General features: G+C 40.4%; 1 protein-coding gene across 1 annotated transcript in view; it reads right to left on the bottom strand.

The window, feature by feature from the left end:
* The window catches only part of LOC148847844 (alpha,alpha-trehalose-phosphate synthase [UDP-forming] 1-like), a 119,451-nt gene extending 96,852 nt beyond the window's left edge, over positions 1 to 22,599 (bottom strand). The window contains exons 1-4 of the mRNA XM_088952281.1: positions 22,305 to 22,599; positions 21,104 to 21,518; positions 20,691 to 20,788; positions 20,125 to 20,513 (exon numbers count right to left, since the gene is read on the bottom strand). Coding sequence (XP_088808407.1) covers positions 20,125 to 20,513; positions 20,691 to 20,788; positions 21,104 to 21,497 — 881 coding nt within the window. The 5' untranslated portion in view covers positions 21,498 to 21,518; positions 22,305 to 22,599. The remainder of the gene's footprint in view (positions 1 to 20,124; positions 20,514 to 20,690; positions 20,789 to 21,103; positions 21,519 to 22,304) is intronic.
* Positions 22,600 to 22,855: the final 256 nt, after the last annotated feature.

Here is a 22,855-nt window from a genome sequence, read left to right as displayed (position 1 = left end):
TCAAACTAGGACTTTCTATAAATAGCGATGATGAAAATTACCATAAATGCTGCAAGTCATGGTCAAAGTCCTAGTCAAAGTCCTACCAACTTTCTTTTCAAACTTCATATGTGAAAGTTGTCAACAGTTCTTATAAAAGGCAATCTATTCCATGGAATTGAGTAAAGAATTCTTTTTGTTTTCTAGTTCTTCCATAGCCAGCAGCTATGGTAGAATTAATTCTTGCCTCCTCTTTTATTTTCCATTCTTTATTTGCTAGTTAATAGTTGTGGATGAAGCCTATTGTTGAGTGTTGGAAATTCTCTGCTTCACTAATGAATCATCCAAACTGTGAGCTGGCCTCAGAGTCCAATTCAATCATGTCCCCAGCCATTGCTTGGTTCAAGGTTCAAAATATCGCAACGTATCGGGCCGTATCAGCTGATACGTATCGTTTCGACACGAACCTGATACGTGGAATGTGTATAAATCACTTGTTCCGTTTCTTTTCGTACGTATCAGCCGATTTGGGCCTGTATCAGGCTGTTTTGGATCTGTATCGGCCGATACGGGCTCGAAACAGTCCGATACAGTTCAATACATATCATTAGTTTCGTTAAAATCCATATTATACTGAATCTCTCATTAATGTCGTTTATTTAAGTCTAATTTCTCTTTAATTAGTCAATTACTCCAAGGCAAATTTAAATTTAAATTTGAATTTTAGCGCCTAATTCAAACTCTCTCATTAATTCCGTTAATTAATGATCCCCTCTCATTAATTTTGTTTTGTTAGTGTAAAAACTTCAAATTTTAGCTATAGCAAGATGTGAACCTTGGTCACATGATTTTAACAAACACAAGTTCGCCAATGACCCACACATATTTACTTGCTATGATTATATGTATTTTTTATTTTAAGTAAATTTTCACTTTTCTTAACGAGTGACAAGTGTTTATTAATAAATGCTAGAATTAATTATTAAAATTTATATACTAATAAATATTAAGATTAATTATATTTGTTTTTGAAAATTGACATTCACATTTTAGTTTTTTTTTTTTTTACATTTTAGTTATTCAATCATTTTTCAACAGTTACTAATTGTGTCCTGATATGTCACACTTTATATAAACCATTAAATTATGGCTTTTTACATTTAAAACAATCATATAAAATTTGTAAATATAATTAGTAATATATTTTTTAGGATTTATTTGAGTTTTCTACTATGTTTATGTGTATCCTGATTTTTCATCCGTATCCATACGTATCCAAAGTGCATCCCAATACGTCTCTTAAAATTGTCTTTCCGATACACCCTGCGTTTCCGATACTTTGAACCTTGGCTTGGTTTCCCTTAAAACCTGCTAAATGGCAAAATGTCTCAGCATCCATTCTTTAACCAGCCTACCACAGTTTTGGAATCACCTTCCACCACTAAGTTCCTCATATTCAATCTGCTAAATGGCAAAATGTCTCAGCATCCATTCTTTATTTGCTAGTTAATACTTGTGGATGAAGTCTATTGTTGAGTGTTGGGAATTCTCTGCTTCACTAATGAATCATCCAAACTGTGAACTGGCCTCAGAGTCCAATTTACTGTCACAATCATGTCCCCAGCCATTGCTTGGTTTCCCTTAAAACCTTCTAAATGGCAAAATGTCTCAGCATCCATTCTTTAACCAGCCCGCCACAGTTTTGGAATCACCTTCCACCACTAAGCTCTTCATATTCAACCTCTTGCCCAGCAAAAGTCCATTCAAGAAAACCTGCTCTAGTGGAGTCCCCAATGCCTATGGGGCCTGAGTAGATAGTTACGACCTCTCCTTGACCATTCCTGAATACTCCTACATCTGCCAGTCCTGGATTGCCCAAATATCTTCAATATTTTAGCCCAATGTACTACTCTAATTATGATGTTGTCAGTGAAGGAATTCAAGCAAGGGATAAAGATGGAAGTAGGATATTGGTAAGAGTTAGCTTTTGGCAGGAGGTTTGGTGTGGGGATAGCCCTCTCAAGGACAGATTCCTAACTCTTTATGAAATTGCTTTCAACAAGGAATGTTCAGTGTCAGAGGCGTTCTCTCAGGAAGGAGGGGCGGAAGTTAGGTGTCCCATTTTCAGAAGGAACCTCAATGATTGGGAAGAGGAGCAATGGGAAGATTTGATGCAGATCCTGAATACAGTAAGGGTGGATAGCACAAGGAGGGATAAGAGGATTTGGTTAGGGGATAAATCAGGAATCTTTACAGTCAAATCCTTTTATAACAGACTGTGTAATGACAAGGAGGCTTCCTTCCCTGAAGACAGGGTCTGGATATCAGTTGCTCCCCTCGAAGTCTCTTTCTTTTTTTGTGGGTGATGACTTTGGGGAAGTGCTTAACAGTTGACAATTTTTCAAAGAGAGGAGTGGTGGTAGAACCCAGTAGATGTGTTCTCTGTTACAACAATTCTGAGGAGATGGAGCATCACTTTCTGCATTGCAGCTGCAGTTGGGAAATATGGACAAAAGTGCACAAGGTGTTTGGAGTTCAGTTGTGTTTCCCAAGGGATTTATTGGTGCTGTTAAAGAGATGGTTTGTGAGTGGTTTCTTGAGCAAAGGTATGATTGTTTGGAAGGTAGTGCCAGCTGCAGTGTTGTGGTCAATTTGGAAGGAAAGAAACAAGATGCTATTTGATGAGAAGTTCAGTTCAGAAGAGTTAGTTTTAAAGGGCATTTGGGGAAGGTTATACTCATGGGTGGAAACACACAAGTTATTCAAGAATTGTCCTTGTAGCTCTTCTTTTGAGCATAGCATTCTTTTTGTTTGATTTTGGAACAGTGGTTTTTTGGGATGTACAAAGTTTTTCCTGCCTTATCCAGTGCCATACTGGGCAAGGTTTGTATACACGCTCAATTTTCTTAATGAAATACTTTACCTTTTCTCCTAAAAAAAATGTTTGAGACCAATGCACTACTTTAATTATGATATTTTTCCATCAATGCTTCCGTGGAGTATGTCATTTCTTGAAAGATTCTTGCATTCCTTTCTTTCAAAATAATCCATATAATAGTGGCTCTCATGCATCTTCACTATGTCTTCCCCCTTCTCTTACGTGGATTGAAGTAGGTGGACAAGAACACACTTATAACATCTCTAAAAGGATTCCAACTACAACCATAAAGAGTTATAAACTGTTCTCAAATACCCAAATATTAGAGGTAAACGGGCAAGAGGTTATCAGATGGAAAGTATTCCCCACTTTTTCCACAAAGAAAGCATATATGAAGAGACAAGCACCAATTGGGCCTCCTTTTTTGCATATACTCACAATTATTGATTTTCTTATCATATACCTCCTAACAAAAATCCTTAACTTAGAAAGAAATCAGTCCAGCACAAATGAAGCTAACAGAAAAGGGCTATGATTTATGAAGAAGAATTATGAGAAGCTACCAAAACGGAGCACAAGAGAAAGAACCCAAGGAAGACAGTATCCAAATCCTAGAATCGAGTGAAGAAAAGTCTAAGAAGAAACCATCCATCAATTCATCAATATGCACAAGTTCCTGATCTCAACCCACTTCTTAAACCCAAATCCCAAGAAAAACTAAGGTGGGAGGGTGGATGCAGAGGGGTTGGATTGGAAGAGGTTGGATGACGATATGATAAGTTTGTTAGAAAGGGACTTTGATTTGGAGGAAAATTAGGATGGTTGTATTTGTATTTTCAATGGACAGATCCAAAGTTCCTGGTCCAGATGGCTTCACTATGGCATTCAACCAAGATTTTTGAGAGATAATTAAATTTGATCTGTGGGTAGTTTTGAGGAGTTTGAAGAGGAACGTTTTATCAGCCTTGGTATTAATGCTACTCTCCTGGCCTTAATTCCTAATAAGGAGTTGTCATATAGCCAAGAGACTTTAGGCCCATAAGCTTTGTGGCTAGCATTTATAAAAGTGGCAAAAATACTTTCTTTAAAATTGAAAACAGCCCTGCCATTGCTAATAAGCCAGTCCCAGGGAGCCTTTATCCAAGGTAGAAAGATTACTAATCAAAATTTGATAGCCAATGAGTGTGTGGAAGACTTAAAAAGAAGGGGAAAAAAAGGTTTTGTGTGTAAGTTGGACCTGGAAAAAGCATATCATCTGGTAGATTGGCCTTTTCTTTTGGAAGTAATGAGAAGGTGTGGCTTCAGGGAGAGGTGGTGCAGGTGGATTGAAGGTTGTTTAAAAACTTGTCAGTATTCAGTTTTGGTCAATGGAGTGGTTAGGGATTTTTTTCCAGCCTCCTGAGGATTAAGGAAAGGGGACCCTCTCTCTCACCCTTCCTTTTTACCTTGATAACAGAGGCGTTCAATAGATTAATTTTAAGAGCTAATAGGTTAGATATCTTTAGAGGCTGGAGGGGTAGTAGAGTTAGCATAGTAGTTATACACTTGTAGTTTGTAGATGATATAATTATTCTTTACGAGGGTGGAGATTCCAAGAAGGCGAGGAACCTAAAATGGGTTGTGAAATTATTGAGCATATCTCAAACTTGAAGATTAATTTTGAAGAGAGCTGTGTAGCTAGGGCCAAATTAGAGGAAGAGGAGCTGAATTAAGTGGTAGGTTCTTTACAATGCACCTTTACTGGTTAGCCTAGGAAGCACCTAGGCATGCCTTTAGGAGATAACCCTCGAGAGGGCAGGTTCTAGAGTCCAATTATAGAAAGTTGTGCGAAGAAACTGGCAACATTGAAGAGAATCTATATCTCATTAGGGAGTAGAATTACTTTGTTAAAGCCCACTTTAGCTAACCTGCCTATCTACTACCTGTTTTTAGGATTCCATAGAAGGAAGTGCTGAAACTAGAGAATATTATGAGGTATTTCTTGTAGGAGCTTGGTGAGGGAAGGAAGGATCATTTGGTTAAATGGGAAGTGGTTGTGCAAGAGAGTTGTTTAAGGTGAAGTCTAAAAACAAAGAAAAAAGAAGGGAGAAGAAGGGAGGAGAAGAAGAAGAAATGTTACAAAGTTATGTCACGAGTTATTGTTCACACCAGAGACTAAAAGTTTATAATGTTTCTGAAAGTACAAGTTTGCCCTTACTTGGGTGCCCAAATACAAAGTGGAAATGAAAAAACCCAAAAAAAGCCCTTTCATCATATTGCATATTCTCAACACTCCCCCTCAAGCCGAGTATATACGTCTATCATGCCCAGCTTGCCTAGGTTACTATCAAACTTCGGCTTGTGAACTCCTTTAGTAAAGCAGTCAGCAAGTTGATCCTCATACAAGGGGCAGGCAAATTTCTCCACTATCAATTTTCTCTAGGGTGAAACTCCTATCCACTTCAATATGTTTTGTACAATCATGCCGAGTATAGATATCCATCATGCCCAGCTTGTCTAGGTTACTATCAAACTTCGGCTTGTGAACTCCTTTAGTAAAGCAGTCAGCAAGTTGATCCTCATACAAGGGGCAGGCAAATTTCTCCACTATCAATTTTCTCTCGGATGAAACTCCTATCCACTTCAATATGTTTTGTACAATCATGCTGAATAGGATTATGAGCAATGTTTATAGCTGCCTAATTGTCATAGTAAAGTTGCATAGGATTTTTTGTCGGAATTCCCATTTATGTTAGCAAGATCTTCAACCATAGCAACTTTGAAACCCCATGAGCCATTGACCTGTATTCTATCTCTACACTAGAGCGAACAACAGATTACTTCTTGCTCCTCCAAGATCACATTGGCCCCAAGTAAGGCACAGTAGCCAGAAGTAGATCTTCTGTCATCCATTGACCTTGCCCAATCTGCATCTGTGTAGGCCTCAATCTTCAAATGCCCATGATTGGAGTATAACATTCCTTTGCCAAGACACTCCTTCAAGTAAGTGAGAATCCTATTTACAGCTTGCATGTGAGGTTCTGGGCTCGTGCATATACTAGCTAACCACACTAACTGCATAAGATATATCTGGTCTTGTCAAACATAGATTGAGAAGACAGCTAAGCAATCTTTGATAGACCTCTCTATCTAGAAGAACATCTCCGTCTGTGGCATTCAACTTGTGGTTAGGGTCAATTGGGGTTCCAACAAAGTAGCAAGTGTTAATCATTCCAATGAAGGCCTCCCAACAAAGGGCCTGAACTTTATGGAGGGATTGGCTTATTCTAAATTTCTTTGACAGGAAGTTCACCCCCAAAGTAAAAGGTTGTATTAAGAAATTGAAGAAGGAAGAACAGGTAAACAAGCCATCTAGGAGAGTGACCAAACACTAGTGCCCTTGGTGTTTTGATCCAAGAAGATAGAACCAAGCTTGGCCAAGAGAAGGATGAGAGGTTCACACTCCATCTCCCAAAGGCCCCTTATAAACCCAAAGTCCCAATTTAAACCTGAGGTAGAGAAAAACACAAATTTAGAAATAGGTTTTGCCTTATAGTTGGATAGTACGTAAAGAAAAGGAAATTGGACCTTAAGCGGGTGTTCCCCTAACCAAAGGTCCTCTTAGGCCATTCCCCACATCAAACAAAAAATGGTTAAGAGAAAAAGGATACACCTCATATATTGCTTTCCATAGAGAGGTTGGAGTTGCATTGGGGGCTACCTTTGCATCCTAGTTGTTCACCCATCCATGTATACTTCCAATAACCCTTTGCCAAAGCCTTTCTCTTTCTAATGGAAATCTCCACAACCACTTTCCTAGGAGAGATATATTCTTTTAAACTATGTTTCCTATCCCAAGCCCACCCTTTTCTTTTAAATCTATTTGACCTGGCAACCTTTAGATGGCCTTTGAGAAGGGGTGAGGCTCTATGGAGATGTGTGAGAGCTACACTGGTTCAGACAGTTTGGGAGAAGTGAAATGCTAGAATTTTCAACAAGGTAAGATGGGAGGATGTTGTATGTAGGGGTGAGCATTATTCGGTTAAAACCGAAAAACCAAACCGAAATTTTCGGTTTAGTTAATTCGGTTTTAAAAATTTTTGGTTTCGGTTTCGGTTTTCAAGATTAGAAATTCGATTAACCGAAAAAACCGAATTAACCAAAATTTATTATATACCTAATATAATATATATTATTAATATGTATATAATATATATTATATATTATATATAATATACATTAACATATACATATATTATAATATACATAAATATATTAATATATAATATATAATATGTATTAGTATAATATTAATAAAATTCAGTTTTAACTGAAATAACCAAAAACCAATCCGAAAAATTCGGTTTCGGTTTTTTCGGTTTTTTAATAATTCGGTTTCGGTACAGCTTTATATTTTATAAGTTCAGTTTTTAAAAATTCGGTTTATTCGGTTCGGTTTTTAACTGAATAAACCAATTGCTCACCCCTAGTTGTATGGGAGTTCCTAATAAACAGAGCTATACATTGGGCTAGAGCTTTGGGTATCTTCTCAAACTATTCTTTTGATGGCATTAGGTGGAATTAGGAGCTGTTATATAAAATTTCTAATACTAAGGAGAGGCCTAACATAGCTTGGATGCCTCCTAAACAAGGATTCATAAAACTAAACTTCGATGGCAACAACCTAGGCAATCCAGGGCCTTCGAATTGGGGGAGTGCCCAAGAATGCAAAGGGCCATGTTCTTGCTTTATTTTCAGGTCTGACTGGAGTGGGGGATTCAGTTCGTGATGAATTTCAAGCAGTTTTGCAGGGAGCACAGTTAGCTAGAGAGCTGAATTATGACCAACTACCAATTGAAGGGGACTAAACTGATAGTTGGTTGGCTGGAGGAACTGGAATCAGTAATTTGGACATGCAGGGGAAAATATAAGATTTAAATGACTGACTAGAAACATGACTCTTAGAGTTCAATGGAAAATGAGATCGGCAAATGGAATGGCTGACTTGTTAGCCAAGTAAGGGGTGTATAGAAATCAGTTATGGTGGGCTAAATTGAAATTCAAACTTTGTAACTGAGGTCGCATCTTGTGCCTCTGTTTGGAAGCCTCCACTGTATAACTCTCTTATTTTGAATCTAATAAATATTGCCATTTATCAAAACAAAATATTATTAGCATCAGATTGGGAAGGCTAAATCTTTGGTCTATAAAATGAATACCTCATTTAGATGAGCAAGAAGATCAGTCAATATGCTAGCAGATATATTAACTTGGGAGAAGAGAGAAGATGGGAGGAAGAGAGAAGATGGTGCCACACCAACCAGACTGACCCAAACTCTTCCTAACCTGAACTGCCCTCCTTTAGCAGTCACGAGACACCTTCCAAGCACAGAGCGCCACACCCAAGCTTCACCTTTCCTGGTAACCTCGAAAATCTCTAGTTGGCTAGGGTTTTGGGCAGCAGCAAAACAGCATCACTTCTTGGCAAAATCTGGCCAGAACATAAATCTCCAAACCCTTCTACCAACTAGGCAAGTGATTCTCTATACTATAGAGAACCTATCTCTCCATACTCTTGATTTTAGAGTGTACAGGAACGAAGAAAAAGGAAGAAAGAAGAACTGAACCCGCTCTGATACCAAGATGTGAATCAGTCTTCTAATATCAGGTTTAAAATCAGTAATCAACAGTGCAAATCAGATCTGAATAATAGTGCAAGAGCTGTGTATGTCGAAGAGAAGAGGTAAGAGAAGAAGAAGTCGAATCATTCACCCTTCTCCTCTAACCCTATTTTATTAATCTCTAAAAATTAATGATGACAAGTATGCCCTTAAGTGGGCGGCCAACTTAGCAATTACATAAAGAAAATAAAACAAGAACAAATAACAGGCCCACTAAGTGAGGCCCATCAACATAAAATAAAAGATAAAAATAAAGGATATCACACAAGCAGCTGTTAGGGCCCATTCGGCCCAGTCTCTTTACATCTTTTCTTTTTTCTGTATGGTCGCCCTAGTATAAATACCAAATAAACTGGTGCTGCCAGTTGACTTTTTGCCTCTCTCTTCTCCCTTCTTCTTCTCCTCTCTGTTCTGGAATCATACCATCTCAGCACCAAGAAAACATGGTATCAGAGCGGCAGATCCAATCTTAGGACCAGGGCGGCGCTTCTTTCCTTTTTTGTCTATTGGTGATCGAACCAAAGAACAAGATCTCTGGTAGACGTGTGAGGAAGCTCACTGCAAGATAGTTCTTTTCTCTTGGTCATGAGCCCAGAAGTTATCAGGGGAGAGAAAAATCGAATGCTGTGAGTTTTTCTTTATTTTTCTTCATCAGTTATGGGGACCGAACTGATCCTTTTGTACCTAGATGAGTGGGTTATGTGGATCTAATGACCTGCGGCTGGTGTGAGAGTGTCTTCTCTCAATGCATGTGGATCGAGTGATCCTTATGCCCAGAAAGGTGTGATTTCTTCAAGACTGCAGATCTGTAACTGCTGTGACAGCAGTTTATTTCCTTCTTCTATTTACATTGAACCTAAGTTACTGTGTGAAAGTTGATTTATTGCTAGAGGGAATGGTCAGATCTGTTTCTTTGATATACCTTACACATCTGAAATGGTGTGTGATCAGTCTAAAATGGTTCAGTAAGGCCAAAAATCTGAGAACAGTAATGGTGTGTGACCAGCTTTGATTTCTTTGTGTGAGAACAAGCTTTCTTGTGTCCAGAAGTGTGACTGAACTGAAACTGCCACCTGTTTTAGACTGTACTGTGAGTCTGAACTGAATTGAAAACTTGTTCTCAAGCTGGATTGTGACTGATCAGATTCGGCTTCTATGTCTTCTAAAGATTTTGGTATGTCTAGTGTAACCTCTAGTCAGAGTGGGATGAGCAGAGGTTTTGACATGAGTTTTCCCATGGCTGTGATTCCCTTTGATGGCCTCAATGACTTAGAATGGTCAAGGGGAATCAAGCTCTGCATAACTGCAAGGGGAAAAGTGGGGTATATCAATGGCAGAATCAGAAAACCCCAGTCTAGTGGTGTGGAACATGATAGGTGGGACCAGGGAAACAGCATGGTGTTGTCAAGGCTGTTATTGTCTATGCTGCCACAAGTGAGAAAGACCTTCATGTGGGCAGAAACAACTCATGAGATATGGGATTAGGCACAGCCTACATACTCCGAACAACGGCATTATGCTAAAATATATCAGTTGCAAACTGCCTCCTCAACTTGTAAACAGGGGGAGAAGAGTCTCTCCACCTACTATTCAGACCTGACTTCTGTTTGGAAGGAACTAGATCACTATCAGAATATAGACTGGAAATGTGATGCAGATGCCAAAGCATACAAGTCTCTGGTTTCCCAACAACGAGTGTTTGCCTTTCTTATAGGGTTGAATCCCACATATGAATCTATCGGGGTTCAGATATTGGGGGGTAAAGACCTCCCAACAGTACAAGAAGTATATGCTCTAGTACAGTCAAAAGAGAGCAGACGGAATGTGATGAATAATCCCGAGGGAGAGCATGTTGCTTTACCAGCTAAAGGGGGTGTTGCTACGGGTGGTGGAAATTCCTTCAAGAAAAGTGACTTCCAAAAGAAAGTTGATGACAAAGATAAGCTATGGTGTATGTTGAAGTTTGACCTGCCCTAGAATTCTGTCTTGTTCGTTGACTGTAAAGTAAAGTAAACAGCAGGAAGTAGGAGAGGAAAATAGAGAGAAGAGAGAGGAAAGAGAGAAAGGGTGGTTCGAATTAGAGAAAAGTCGTCCCTAGATTCGGCCAGACCTGTTATTATATTATTAACTTATTGGAAAAGACTTGAGTGCCCTTCTTTAAGTAAGAGGCACTCGAACTAACATAACTGTATGCATCAACATTCTCAACAAGTACAAAGACTGAAATACCCCTTCACTAACACCACTAACACTCCCCCTCAAGCTGGTGAGTATATATCATATAATCCCAGCTTGTTACATATGTAGTCCACTCTCCCCCGACTCAAACCTTTTGTAAACAAGTCTGTCCACTGGTTTCCCGTACTAACATATGCAGTTTCTATCACCCCATTCAGCACCTTCTCTCTCACGAAATGACAGTCAACTTCGATGTGCTTGGTTCTTTCATGAAACACTGGATTGGAAGAGATATGAACCACTGCCTGATTGTCACAATAGAGCTTCACTGGAGTACTAATGTCATATCCTATCTCCTATAGAAGGTTCCTCAGCCACACTAATTCACAAGCAGTATGTGCCATGGCCCTATATTCTGCTTCTGCACTGCTTCTTGCCACAACTGTTTGCTTCTTACTTTTCCACGTTACCAGGTTACCCCCCAGAAAGGTGCAATAGCCTGTGGTAGATCGTCTATCAGACATTGAACCTGCCCAATCAGCATCAGTGTATCCTTCTACTACCAGTTTTCCACCACTCCTGTACAGCAAACCACGACCAGGAGCTCCTTTCAGATACCTCACAATCCTTAGCACTGCATTCCAATGTGGGACCAAAGGTTTCTGCATGAACTGACTCACCACACTAACCGCAAATGAAATATTTGGCCGAGTAATGGTTAGATAGTTTAGTTTGCCTACAAGTCGTCGGTATCTGCCAGGGTCTTCAAATACTTCACCTATATCACTGCTCAGCCTCGTATTTGTTTCCATAGGTGTCTCAGTCAGTTTAGTACCCAACAACCCTGTTTCTTCCAGTAAATCAAGCACATATTTCCTCTAACACAAATTAATGCCATGCTTAGATCTTGCTACCTCTATGCCCAAAAAGTATTTCAACTTGCCAATGTCCTTTGTCTGAAAGTGTTCCTGTAGGATTGACTTCAATCTGTCAATGCCCATTTTATCATTCCCAGTCACAACGATATCATCCACATACACCACCAATATTATTTTGCCTGCCTAAGAGTCAAAACTGAAGACAGTGTGATCAATTTGGCACTGTTTCATACCAAACTTCTTGACCACCTCAACGAACCTACCAAACCATGCTCGAGGGGATTGTTTAAGTCCATAAATAGCCTTCTTAAGTCTGCATACCTTACCATCCTCCCCCTGAGCAACAAACCTGGGTGGTTGTTCCATGTAGACCTCCTCGAGCAAATCACCATGCAAAAAAGCATTTTTGATATCTAGCTGATGGAGAGGCCAATCATACATAGCTGCAAGGGAGATGACGACACGAGCTAACCCTATCTTAGCAACCGGGGAGAATGTCTCTGTGTAGTCAATGCCATAGGTTTGGGAGTACCCTTTGGCAACCAGCTGCGCCTTCAGGCGCTCAACACGACCATTTGGAAAGTACTTAACACTATACACCCACTTACAACAGACAGCTTGCTTCCCAGGAGGAAGAGCGGTGAGATCCCAAGTGTGATTATGATGCAGAGCAGAGAGCTCTTCTTCCATAGCACGACACCACTCTGGAGAGGTAAGGGCTTCCTGGACATCCTTAGGAACAACCATGGAGGATAACAAAGATATGAACTAGCGATGAGAGGCGGAGAGGTGGGTAAGGGAAACAAAATTGGAAATAGGGTGAAGGGTGCAAGTACATTTACCTTTCCGGAAGGCAATAGGAAGATCTTGGTCGGAGGCTGGTGTCGGAGCTAGAGCTGGATCTGTCGACGGAGATGAAGCTGGAGGAGCTGCAGCCGGTACACGCGGGCGATGTGTATACACGTGACGGATGGGTGGACGGTCAACCAACGGTGGCACCGGAGGCAAGGACGTAGGCATGACTGGAACCAGAGGAGGTGGATCAGCCACAGGAAGAGGAAGAGGAAGAGGAGGTGGTGATGTGGAGGAAGCAGCAGCACCGGACCCCACGAAGAACGGAGTAGACTTGAAGAATGTAACATCAACACATACCAAGGAACGACGAGAACTGGGATGATAACACTTATACCCTTTCTAGGTTCGGGAATAGCCAAGGAAGATACACTTCAGGGAACGTGCATCTAACTTGTCAGTCCCAGGACCCAGATTATGAACGAAGCAGACACACCCAAATACCCGAGGAGAAAGCGGAAACGGAGACATGTTGGGGAATAAGACACTAAAAGGAGAACGACCATCAAGGATAGACGTGGGCATCCAATTAATTAAGAAACAAGAGGTGAGCATTGCATCGCTCCAAAAGGTTTTGGGAACAGTCATGTGGTGCATGAAGGAGCATGCCGTTTCTACAAGATGGCGGTTCTTTCTCTCAGCAACCCCATTTTGTTGCGGAGTGTAGGTACATGAAGTTTGGTGTATAATTCCATGTTGCACCAAGTATTCTTGAAAAGATGAAGACAAGAATTCACGACCATTATCAAAAGGGAAAATTTTGATGTGAACGCCAAATTGATTGCGGATCTCAACATAAAATTTCTGGAAGATGGCAAATAATTCTCTTCTTTCTTTCATTAAATAAAGCCACGTCATTCTTGAACAGTCATCAACAAAAATAACAAAATATCTGTATCCATTATATGACATCACTTTATAAGGACCCCAAACATCTGAATGAATTAAAGAAAAAAGACTCGACACACGGTTATAGACCCTAGAACGAAAGGGAACACGATGGTGTTTCCCAAATTGACACGACTCACAATCTAAAACAGAAAGTTGACTCAATGAAGGGACTAAGGACTGCAACACTTTCAACGAGGGATGACCAAATCTACAATGCCACTAGAGAGGATAAATGGATGACTGAAGGGCCATTGACGTTCGTCCACTACCATCAAGATAATACAATCCACCGGCTTCATGCCCTCCACCAATCTTCATACCCTTCTTGAGATCCTAAAAAACACACATAGAAGGGAAAAATGTGATGGAGCACTTAAGGCACTTGGTCAGCTTACTAACAGACATAAGATTAAATGAAAGCTTAGGTACATATAAAACAGTGGATAAGGATACAGGGTCTAAGTCAACATTACCAACACCACAGATAGATGATGTGGAGCCATTAGCAAGGGTAACAAATTGTGATGTTGAGCAATGAGTGAGAGATGAAAACACACCTAGAGTTCCCGTCATGTGATCGGAGGCTCCAGAGTCAATAATCCAGGGGTTGGGTGTGGATGCCAAACAAGCCATACCTGAGTGTGCAAAGGAAGCTGTGTTCTGCTGCGACTTGGATTGAACAAACCTCTCATACTCATCCCGAGGAACACTCACCATCTCCTTGCCTGAACCGTCTGAGGGAGTAGAGGGCATCGGGTCAGCTGACTGGTTCTCCTGTCTAGAGCTGAAACCGGTGTCACTAGTCATGGCATTGTTGGCCCACGTCGAGGGAGGACCATGTAAGTCATAGCAGTAGTTAATGGTATGTCCATCCAAACCACAATGAGTACACTTCCGTGGACCCGAGCCACGTCCTCTACCACGAGCTCCCCCTGAATCTCTGCCTCCAGTACGACCACCACCATGGATATGTGTAGATCCACCACTACCACTCCTGCCAGGCTGGGCTCCTTGAGCCCCACTTCTACCACCTCGACCTCTCGACACTGCAAATGCTGATTTATCAGAGACATTAGAGTCCATAGATCCATTGGAAGCCCTCCAAAGACAAGCAAACACCTCCTCTAAAGATGGAAGAGCAGATCCCCCTAGTATCTGGGCTCGTACTGGTTCATACTCAGACTTCAACCCCACCAGAAACCGTGTCACATCAAGCTGCTCTCGTTGTTGCTGTTGAACTTTGACATCTGAAGTGAGAGGATGATAGACATTTAACTCATTACGGATATTCCTCACACTGGCATAGTACTCCTCAAGGCTCTGATTTCCCTGTTGCAGATTGAAGTATTCCTGATACAGTTGATATACCCAAGTGGTATTATCCTGACCTGAATACAGTTTCTTATCATGATCCCACACCTCTTTGGTTGTGTCAAGAAACATGAAGTTCACACTGATTTTGGGTTCCATACTGTTCCACAACCATGTAATGATCTGTGCATCTTCCTGTTCCCAGTCTTCATACTCCTGAGAATTTGCGGGGGGGTTCTCCTCTCTTATATGCTTCACTTTCTTCTTCGCCTTCAGAAAAACCTCTACAAACTTGGCCCAAGGGACATAATTCTCTCCATTCAGTTTAATAGAGGTCATTTGGACATTCAGGTAGTCAGTAGATATCATGACACTAGGTTTACTATCATTGTAATCTACCATTGACGAACTCCCTTATCACTGAATTCTAAGCACTGAATTATGAGCACTACACACTGCACACTACACGCAAACACTTCACCGAAATCTACACACTGATTTCAACAGTAATAAATGCTGAGAACTGCAACACCACAAACCCTACTCACCGAAATCTGCACACTGATTTCAGCAGTATTAAATGCTGAAAACTGCAACACTTGTAACACCACCAACCCTAATCCACAACTACAGGAAGTTTTCACCATTAAGTAGACACTATTGCCCTTCGAATCACACACAAACCAGAATAAACCCTAGCATAAACCCTAGCATACTGCAATCTAAAAACCCATCATGCGAACTGTACTACACCTCTCATGTATTCCATAACAGAAAAATATGCATAAAAAAAACTTTACCTCATCGCCTGAAGGCCAACCACACGAAGGGCTGAGACACCACTGCACCACACGTACCAGCCCTAACTAGGGCTTAGAAACCACAACAACCAATCACCAACGACACAATCGGAGGCATAGGAGCCTCCTAGGGAAGAGGGCGATCACTCCTTTTCAGCCCTTTTCCCAGTCTCCAACTCACAGCTGAGAAACCCTAATTCGAATGCGCAGAAGACAGAATTCTAGCAAGTCTGATTTGGTGAACCTCGCTCTGATACCATGTTGAAGTTTGACCTGCCCTAGAATTCTGTCTTGTTCGTTGACTATAAAGTAAAGTAAACAGCAAGAAGTATGAGAGGAAAGAAGAAGAGAAAAGAGAGAGGAAAGAGAGAAAGGGTGGTTCGAATTAGAGAAAAGTCGTCCCTAGATTCGGCCAGACCTGTTATTATATTATTAACTTATTGGAAAAGACTTGAGTGCCCTTCTTTAAGTAAGAGGCACTCGAACTAACATAACCGTACACATCAACATTCTCAACAAGTACAAAGACTGAAATACCCCTTCACTAACACCACTAACAGTGTACACACTGTCTGAAGACTAGGCATACTCGAGAGACATGTTAGGAGCTTCACGGGAAGCCAAAGTGGGCTCAGAAAATGAGTAAAAAGCCGGATCAAAACAAGAAGCTAGGACAGCAAGGTCAGAGAAAGTTTAATGTAGCAAATTTAGCCTCTCAAGAGCCTCAATCATCAACCACTACTATGAGTCCTTCCGAGACTGATCCGAGAGAAGATATCATTAATTCTTTCCATGACCATTTGGAGTTGTATGGGAGGGCAATCCGCCAGATGGATTCTGCTTCTCCACCCTCGACTTTCTTTACATCTACATCAGGTAACAGTAATTCTGCCACAACTTTCCATGTGCCCTATCATCCCTCAGATTCCCCTTGGATAATAGATTCTAGAGCTTCAAACCATATGATGGGTAAGTCCAATTGTTTCCAATCTTATCATCTATTATCTAGTTGGGACAAGGTGAGACTTGCTGATGGTTCTTTCTCCACCATAGCTGGTCAAGGAACCACCCCCTTCCTCTTGGACTCACCCTCTCTGATGTTCTACATGTTCCTAAACTACCGATAAATTTGTTCTCTGTTAGTAGTATAACAAATTCGTTAAACTGCTTAGTAACCTTTTTTCCTTCCTCTTGTATGATACAGGATTTGGCCTCGGGGAAGACAATTGGTACAAGTCATATGGTAGATGGTCTTTACATGCTGGAGAATAAAGCTTGTCTTGCAGCTATTGAGTCCAAGAGTCTGTTTAATAAGAGTCAAGTCCTTTTATGGCACAATCGTTTAGGTCATTTATCTTTTGAGTCATTGAAAGTGTTGTTACCATATTTATTTAAATCAGTGTCAGTGTCGGATTTCACATGTCAAACTTGTCAGTTGAGCAAACATTGTAGAAATCACTTTACTTCAAGAAATAATAAATCTGATTTTCCTTTCCGTATTGTGTATCCTGATGTCTAGGGCCCTGTTACTTTAACATCCGAGTTTGGCTATAAATATTTCATTACACTTACTGATGACTACACCCAATATACATGGGTGTACCCTATGTAGTCCAAAGATGAAGTACCAAAAATCGTTAAAGATTTCCAACGCTTGATACTCACTCAGTTTCAAACGGAAATCCAAATTTTCCAATCAGACAATGCCAAAGAATATTTCCATAGTGATCTCACGGAGTTTTTTGCTTCATGCGGATCCATACACCATAGCTCTTGCTCTAGAACCCCCCAGCAAAATGGTGTTGCAAAAATAAAGAATCGTCATCTCCTTGAAGTTGCTCGCGGGTTACTTATACACATGAATGTTCCTAAACGTTTCTGGTTGGATGTTGTGTTGTGTGTTGCCTATCTCATCAACCGTATGCCCTCTCGCTTGTTAGGGTACAAGGCCCCACCTCAACTTCTTTTTCCCAAGGCTCCCCTCTTCTCTATTCCTATCTGTGTGTTTGGTTGTCGTTGTTTCGTCCAGGACCTTTCTCCTACTCGTGGAAAACTTGATCCTCGTACCATTCCTTGTATCTTCTTGGATTATCCTTCTTCCCAAAAGGGTTATCGATGCTTTGACCCCGTTTCCAAGAAGTACTATGTCTCTATGGATGTGTCTTTCTTTGAAAGTGATCCTTTTTTCCCGGTTTCTCCTTAGGGGGAGAGTAAAGTGGAGGAGAAACCAGTTCAAGTTCAGGTTCTCCCTCCTTTGCCTGGCCCTCCTCTATTCCGTGTTTTTCGTTGTCGCAAGAGCCATCTAAATTCAAGAGTTGTGGAACAACCTGAAACTGTACCGCCAACATCATCAGATTCACCAGGGACAGATCATATCCAACCAGGTACTATCATTCCTATTGATGTTCCTAATCCTCTTGCCATAGATATTCCATTTCGTGGTGACCTTGACATTCCCATTACAAAAAGGAAGGGAGTTAGGTCTTGTACCACCAAGTATCCTATTACCCATTTTGTTACCTATGAGAACATCTCACCCTTCTTTCGTGCTTTCATTTCTTCCATTGACAGTGTCCCTACCCAAAAAATGTGGCAGAAGCTCTCTTAGTACCTAAATGGACAGATGCAATGAAAGAAGAGATAAATGCCCTACATAAAAATGGTATGTGAGAATTAGTGGATCTTCCTGAGGGTAAGGAACTGGTAGGGTGCAAGTGCGTGTTCACAATGAAGCACAAGGCTGATGGCATGATAGAAAGGTACAAGGCTAGGTTGGTGGCAAAAGGGTTTACCCAGGTATATGGTGTAGATTATGTAGAGACTTTAGACCTAGTAGCCAAGATGAACTCCATTAGAGTTCTTTTCTCCCTTGCAGCAAATCTTAATTGGGATCTTCATCATCTAGACATTAAAAATGCCTTGCTGAATGGAGACCTTGAGGAAGAGGTGTACATGGTCCAACCTCCTGGCTTTAGTGCCCTAGGCAAAGAGCAAAAAGTGTGCAGACTAAAAAAGTCTTTGTATGGTCTGAAGCAATCACCGAGAACCTGGTTCAACAAGTTTCATCTGGCTATACGGCAGATTGGATACAAACAATGTTAGACTGGTCATACTCTATTTGTGAAAAGAGGAGAGGGAAAGATTGCAGCCTTGATAGTGTATGTTGATAACATATTAATCATAGGTAACTGGAAGGTTGAAATTCAGAGACTAAAAGATTTCTTAGCCACTCAATTTGAGGTGAAGGATTTAAGTCCCCTTCGATATTTCCTTGGAATTGAAGTGGCCCACTCTCAAAAGGGGATCTTCATTGCTTAGAGGAAATACATCCTAGATCTGTTATAGGATACAGGAAAACTAGGGGTTAAGCCAGCCGACTCTCCCATTGATCCAAATCATAGACTTGGTGACTGTTGTGGTGAAGTTGTCAAAGATGTAAAACAATTCCAAAGACTTGTAGGAAGGCTCCTGTATTTATCCATGACCAGGCCAGACATTGCTTATGCAGTAGGTGTTCTTAGTCAGTTCATGCATGCTCCTAAGACCATATACTTAGAGGCAGTAGAAAGAATACTCAGATACCTAAAGAAGTTTCCTGAAGCTGGTTTGTTATACCAAAAGAATGGTCATTTGAAGATTGAAGTATATACAGACGTTGATTGGGTTGGATCAGTTGATGACAGAAAGTCTACTAGTGGATATTGTTCCTTTGTGGGAGGAAACCTAGTCACATGGGGAAGCAAGAAACAAAATGTGGTGGCTAGGTCTAGTGCTGAAGCTGAATACAGAGCAATGTTCCATGGGGTGGCTGAAGGCATGTGGATAAAGAATCTGTTGAACGAACTAGGTTTTCCTGTTGATGGCCGTATGTCCTTGTATTGTGATAACAAGGCTGCCATCAATATTGCAGCCAACCCAGTTCTTCATGATAGAACTAAGCATATAGAGGTTGACAAACACTTCGTTAGAGAGAAAATTGTTAATGAGGAAGTGTGCACCCCATATGTGAGTTCTAAAGGGCAACTGACAGATATATTTACAAAAGGCTTACCGCTTACATCACTCGCGGCATGATGATTTATGTGACAAGTTGGGCATGATTGACATCTACATCCCAACTTGAGGGGGAGTGTTGAAATAACTTAGTTTATTTTAAGTTTAGTGCCGCAAGGGCACCTTTGTAATTTTCTCTTTTCTTTTTTCTGTATAGTCGCCCTAGTATAAATACCAAATAAACCAGCGCCGCCAGTTGACTTTTTGCCTCTCTCAATTCTGTCTCTCTTCTCTCTTTTATATCTTCTCCCTTCTCCTCCTCTTCTCTCTGTTTTGGAATCATACCATCTCAGCACCAAGAAAACAAAGCTAAAAGTATTACCAGATCTAATGCCTATTTTTCTCAATTCCACTGAAGTTGCAGGATCAATATCAAAGATACATCATTTCCAACCAGTACTGAATTTTTTTACTGAAGAAAAAACTAGTATTGAACATTAAATCATGAAATGCCATGCTATTTTTAGATGTATAAACATAACCATATTCTATGTTATGTGATGATACAACAAACTTTAGCTTTTATCCATATGATCTTTTAAAAAAGGCATGCAACAATTTTCAGCACATAAGACAAAGAAAAACAGGAGATATGCCATGAAATGTGCTTCAAAATATTGGTGCAGAGTACAACAGTAACATACCCAACTAAGTCTGCAGCAAGAACAGCTCTCAGAAGATCTGATCGGGATGGCAATGTCCTATGAATTTCTGATGAAGGGAAGGGTGTGTGGAGGAACCAGCCAACTTTCATGTTTCTATTATATTCCTTTAAGCATTTTGGGAGAAACATAAGATGGTAGTCATGGCACCAAACAACATCTCCCTCTTCATAATGTTTGTTTACCACATCAGCAAACATCTGATTTGCCCTCTTGTATGCATCAAACTGGGACTGAAAACTCCGGGTGGTTGCAAGACGATCTTCTTGTGGAAGTCCAAGGTAATGAAAAAGAGGCCACAAGATGTTATTGCAGTAGCCATTATAATATTGATGAACTATCTCCTCATCAAGGAAAACTGGGATGCATCTCTGCATTTAATTAAAAATACTTTAGTAGGGTGAGCCATGAGGAACTCAACAATCACTTTGATGATGCAAAAATATAGAGTTAATTAACCCATTGAATTCAAAATGGTAGGAGCATATAGGAAATGTCAATAAACTGCATATCAAATAAAATCTGAAGGACAAACCAAGACTTTATACCTTTTCAGCAAGGGCTTTAGTAAGAGCTCTCTGCCCAACCTCATCAGGTACATTTACACCAGCCCACCCAATCCATCTTGCCTCAAACTCCTTCACTCCTATGAGAAAATTATCCAGGACGCACTTTCTCATTTTCAGGTGAAAAACTCAAAACATACAGGTGTGTATGTGTCTGTGTGTGTGTGTGTGTGTGAAGAACATTAAAGGTCTATATTTAAACTGTAAAGAATAATGTAATCCAACATATTGTTAGCAACAAGGCAAAAACTCAGTAAAGAAACAAAAAAGAAGTGCTCATTTTGGAGGAAAAAACTAAAAGAAAACCAACAAAACATATGAAACTGAAGAAAAGAAAATAAAACTAAAGAACAACAACAAGTAACAATTGAAACAAGAGTTTAGCAACCACCTACCAAGCAGAGCACTGACCAGACCCCCTGCACTTATCTCCAGAGACCATGAATCCTCACCCCTCCTAACTGCAGAGACAGGCAACCTGTTTGCCACTACCAACAGTCGTTGTTTGGAAGGCCTTTTCTCTTGTCGTTCATATCCCTCGCTATATGATCTCACTGCTGAAGCTGCATCAAAAGACTCTTGATCATAGGGAACTTTGCAGTTGTTACCCTCTCTTGAGTTCAATCCATGCTCATATGGTTCGGTCTCCCTGTTACCATCACTACCTTCCTCATTTGGATGAAATGCCCTGTTGGATTTCCTTAGCTCCCTTAGCTCTCTTTCTCTTAGGAGCCTCTCCAATCGAGTTGTGGGGACAGAAGCATTACGGTTGCACTTGTTTCCAGGCATACGCTCAGCCTGTAGCCCAACCTGCAACGCCAATTTCACAGGAACTACTGTCTATCAAAAGAGTTTATTTTTTTTTTCCTTGCGTTTGTTTGAGCCATATCAAGTCATCACCAAGCCCCATACGACACATGAATATAGAAGGTATGGTTATTACCAGAAATGATAAACTAAGTCCAAGTCCCACAACCAAGCAATAGTCTAAACCACTCCCTATAAAGCCAGTCGGATTCAGGGCAGTGTTACATTGTTCTCTGACGATTTCTATCAACTAATTAATGACTTTGTTTTTCTACTGCAGTCAAAGAATTTTACCAATTCCGATATGGTAAAGCATCATTATCTTCAGTAAATTAGAAGAAACAAAACAGAACAAATAGACATACACACAAACAGAGTGAACAGAAAGATTAGGTTCCACCAAATGAAGAAAAGAAAGAGCTAGTGGAGGCTTGACCCAACTGAGTACAAAGGCCAAACCTCTTTTTCCTTTTATCTGCTCAAGTTTCTAGAACCCGCATCATTCAGAAGCAAAACAAGCACAGTGTATGGGAAACCCAGAAACCATAAAAGATAAGAAATCAAGGGCACATTTCTCAGATAAAATTTGAATCCTCTGCCAACTCTAAAATCCAAAAACCATCAAAAAAGTTCAGAACAAAGACAAACTACAAGACCCATTTTCAGAAGACCGAGAAAAACACCTTGGACCGAAAAACAAGAAAGCCAGGAACTCCATACAGGTAAAACAAAACAAAAATAATACCAAAAAAAAAAACAAGTATACGCCAGCATGGTCCATGGTCTCACCTAATTTCGAACCCAAAAATTTTGATCTCCTGAAGGATTTCACCACCACCACCACCACCTATTATAAGTTTATAACTCACCACCTGCGTCGAGCAAATCCTTCAAAACCGTCCGTACCTTTCTGTGGGTTCAACAGATAGTTGACTAACCGATATTCCTGGTTGCTCTAGTGAGGAGCGACGGAGAAAAAATCTCCAGTTTCCAGAAGTTCATAATCCAATAATCCATGTTCGCAATATATAGTGAGAGATAGAAAGAGAGGGAGAGAGAGAATGACAGAGAAGTAGAATGAGACATTTAACCAAAGCTTCGTGGAAGATTTATAGTTGCATAAAGCCTTTGCCATGCAAAGCAATCATTAATTCAGGAGTCATTAAAATATAACTTTGGTTTTATTTGGTCTAATCAATGTTTAGTAAACAACCCAGAAAACAGAGATGGAGATTTGTACTAATCTTTGTATTCGTATAGATGGTTAATTAATTAAACTGTGCTAAATCCACAAACACATGGATCTGTTATGAACTAATGGATTGAGTGGGGTCAATTAA

The sequence above is a fragment of the Nelumbo lutea genome, chromosome 6 (genome assembly GCF_056320005.1).
Source record: "Nelumbo lutea isolate HS-2025 chromosome 6, American lotus-T2T, whole genome shotgun sequence".
Taxonomy (NCBI): domain Eukaryota; kingdom Viridiplantae; phylum Streptophyta; class Magnoliopsida; order Proteales; family Nelumbonaceae; genus Nelumbo; species Nelumbo lutea.
The sequence above is the reverse complement of the archived record's forward strand: the minus strand, read 5'-3'. Positions and strand labels throughout refer to the sequence as shown.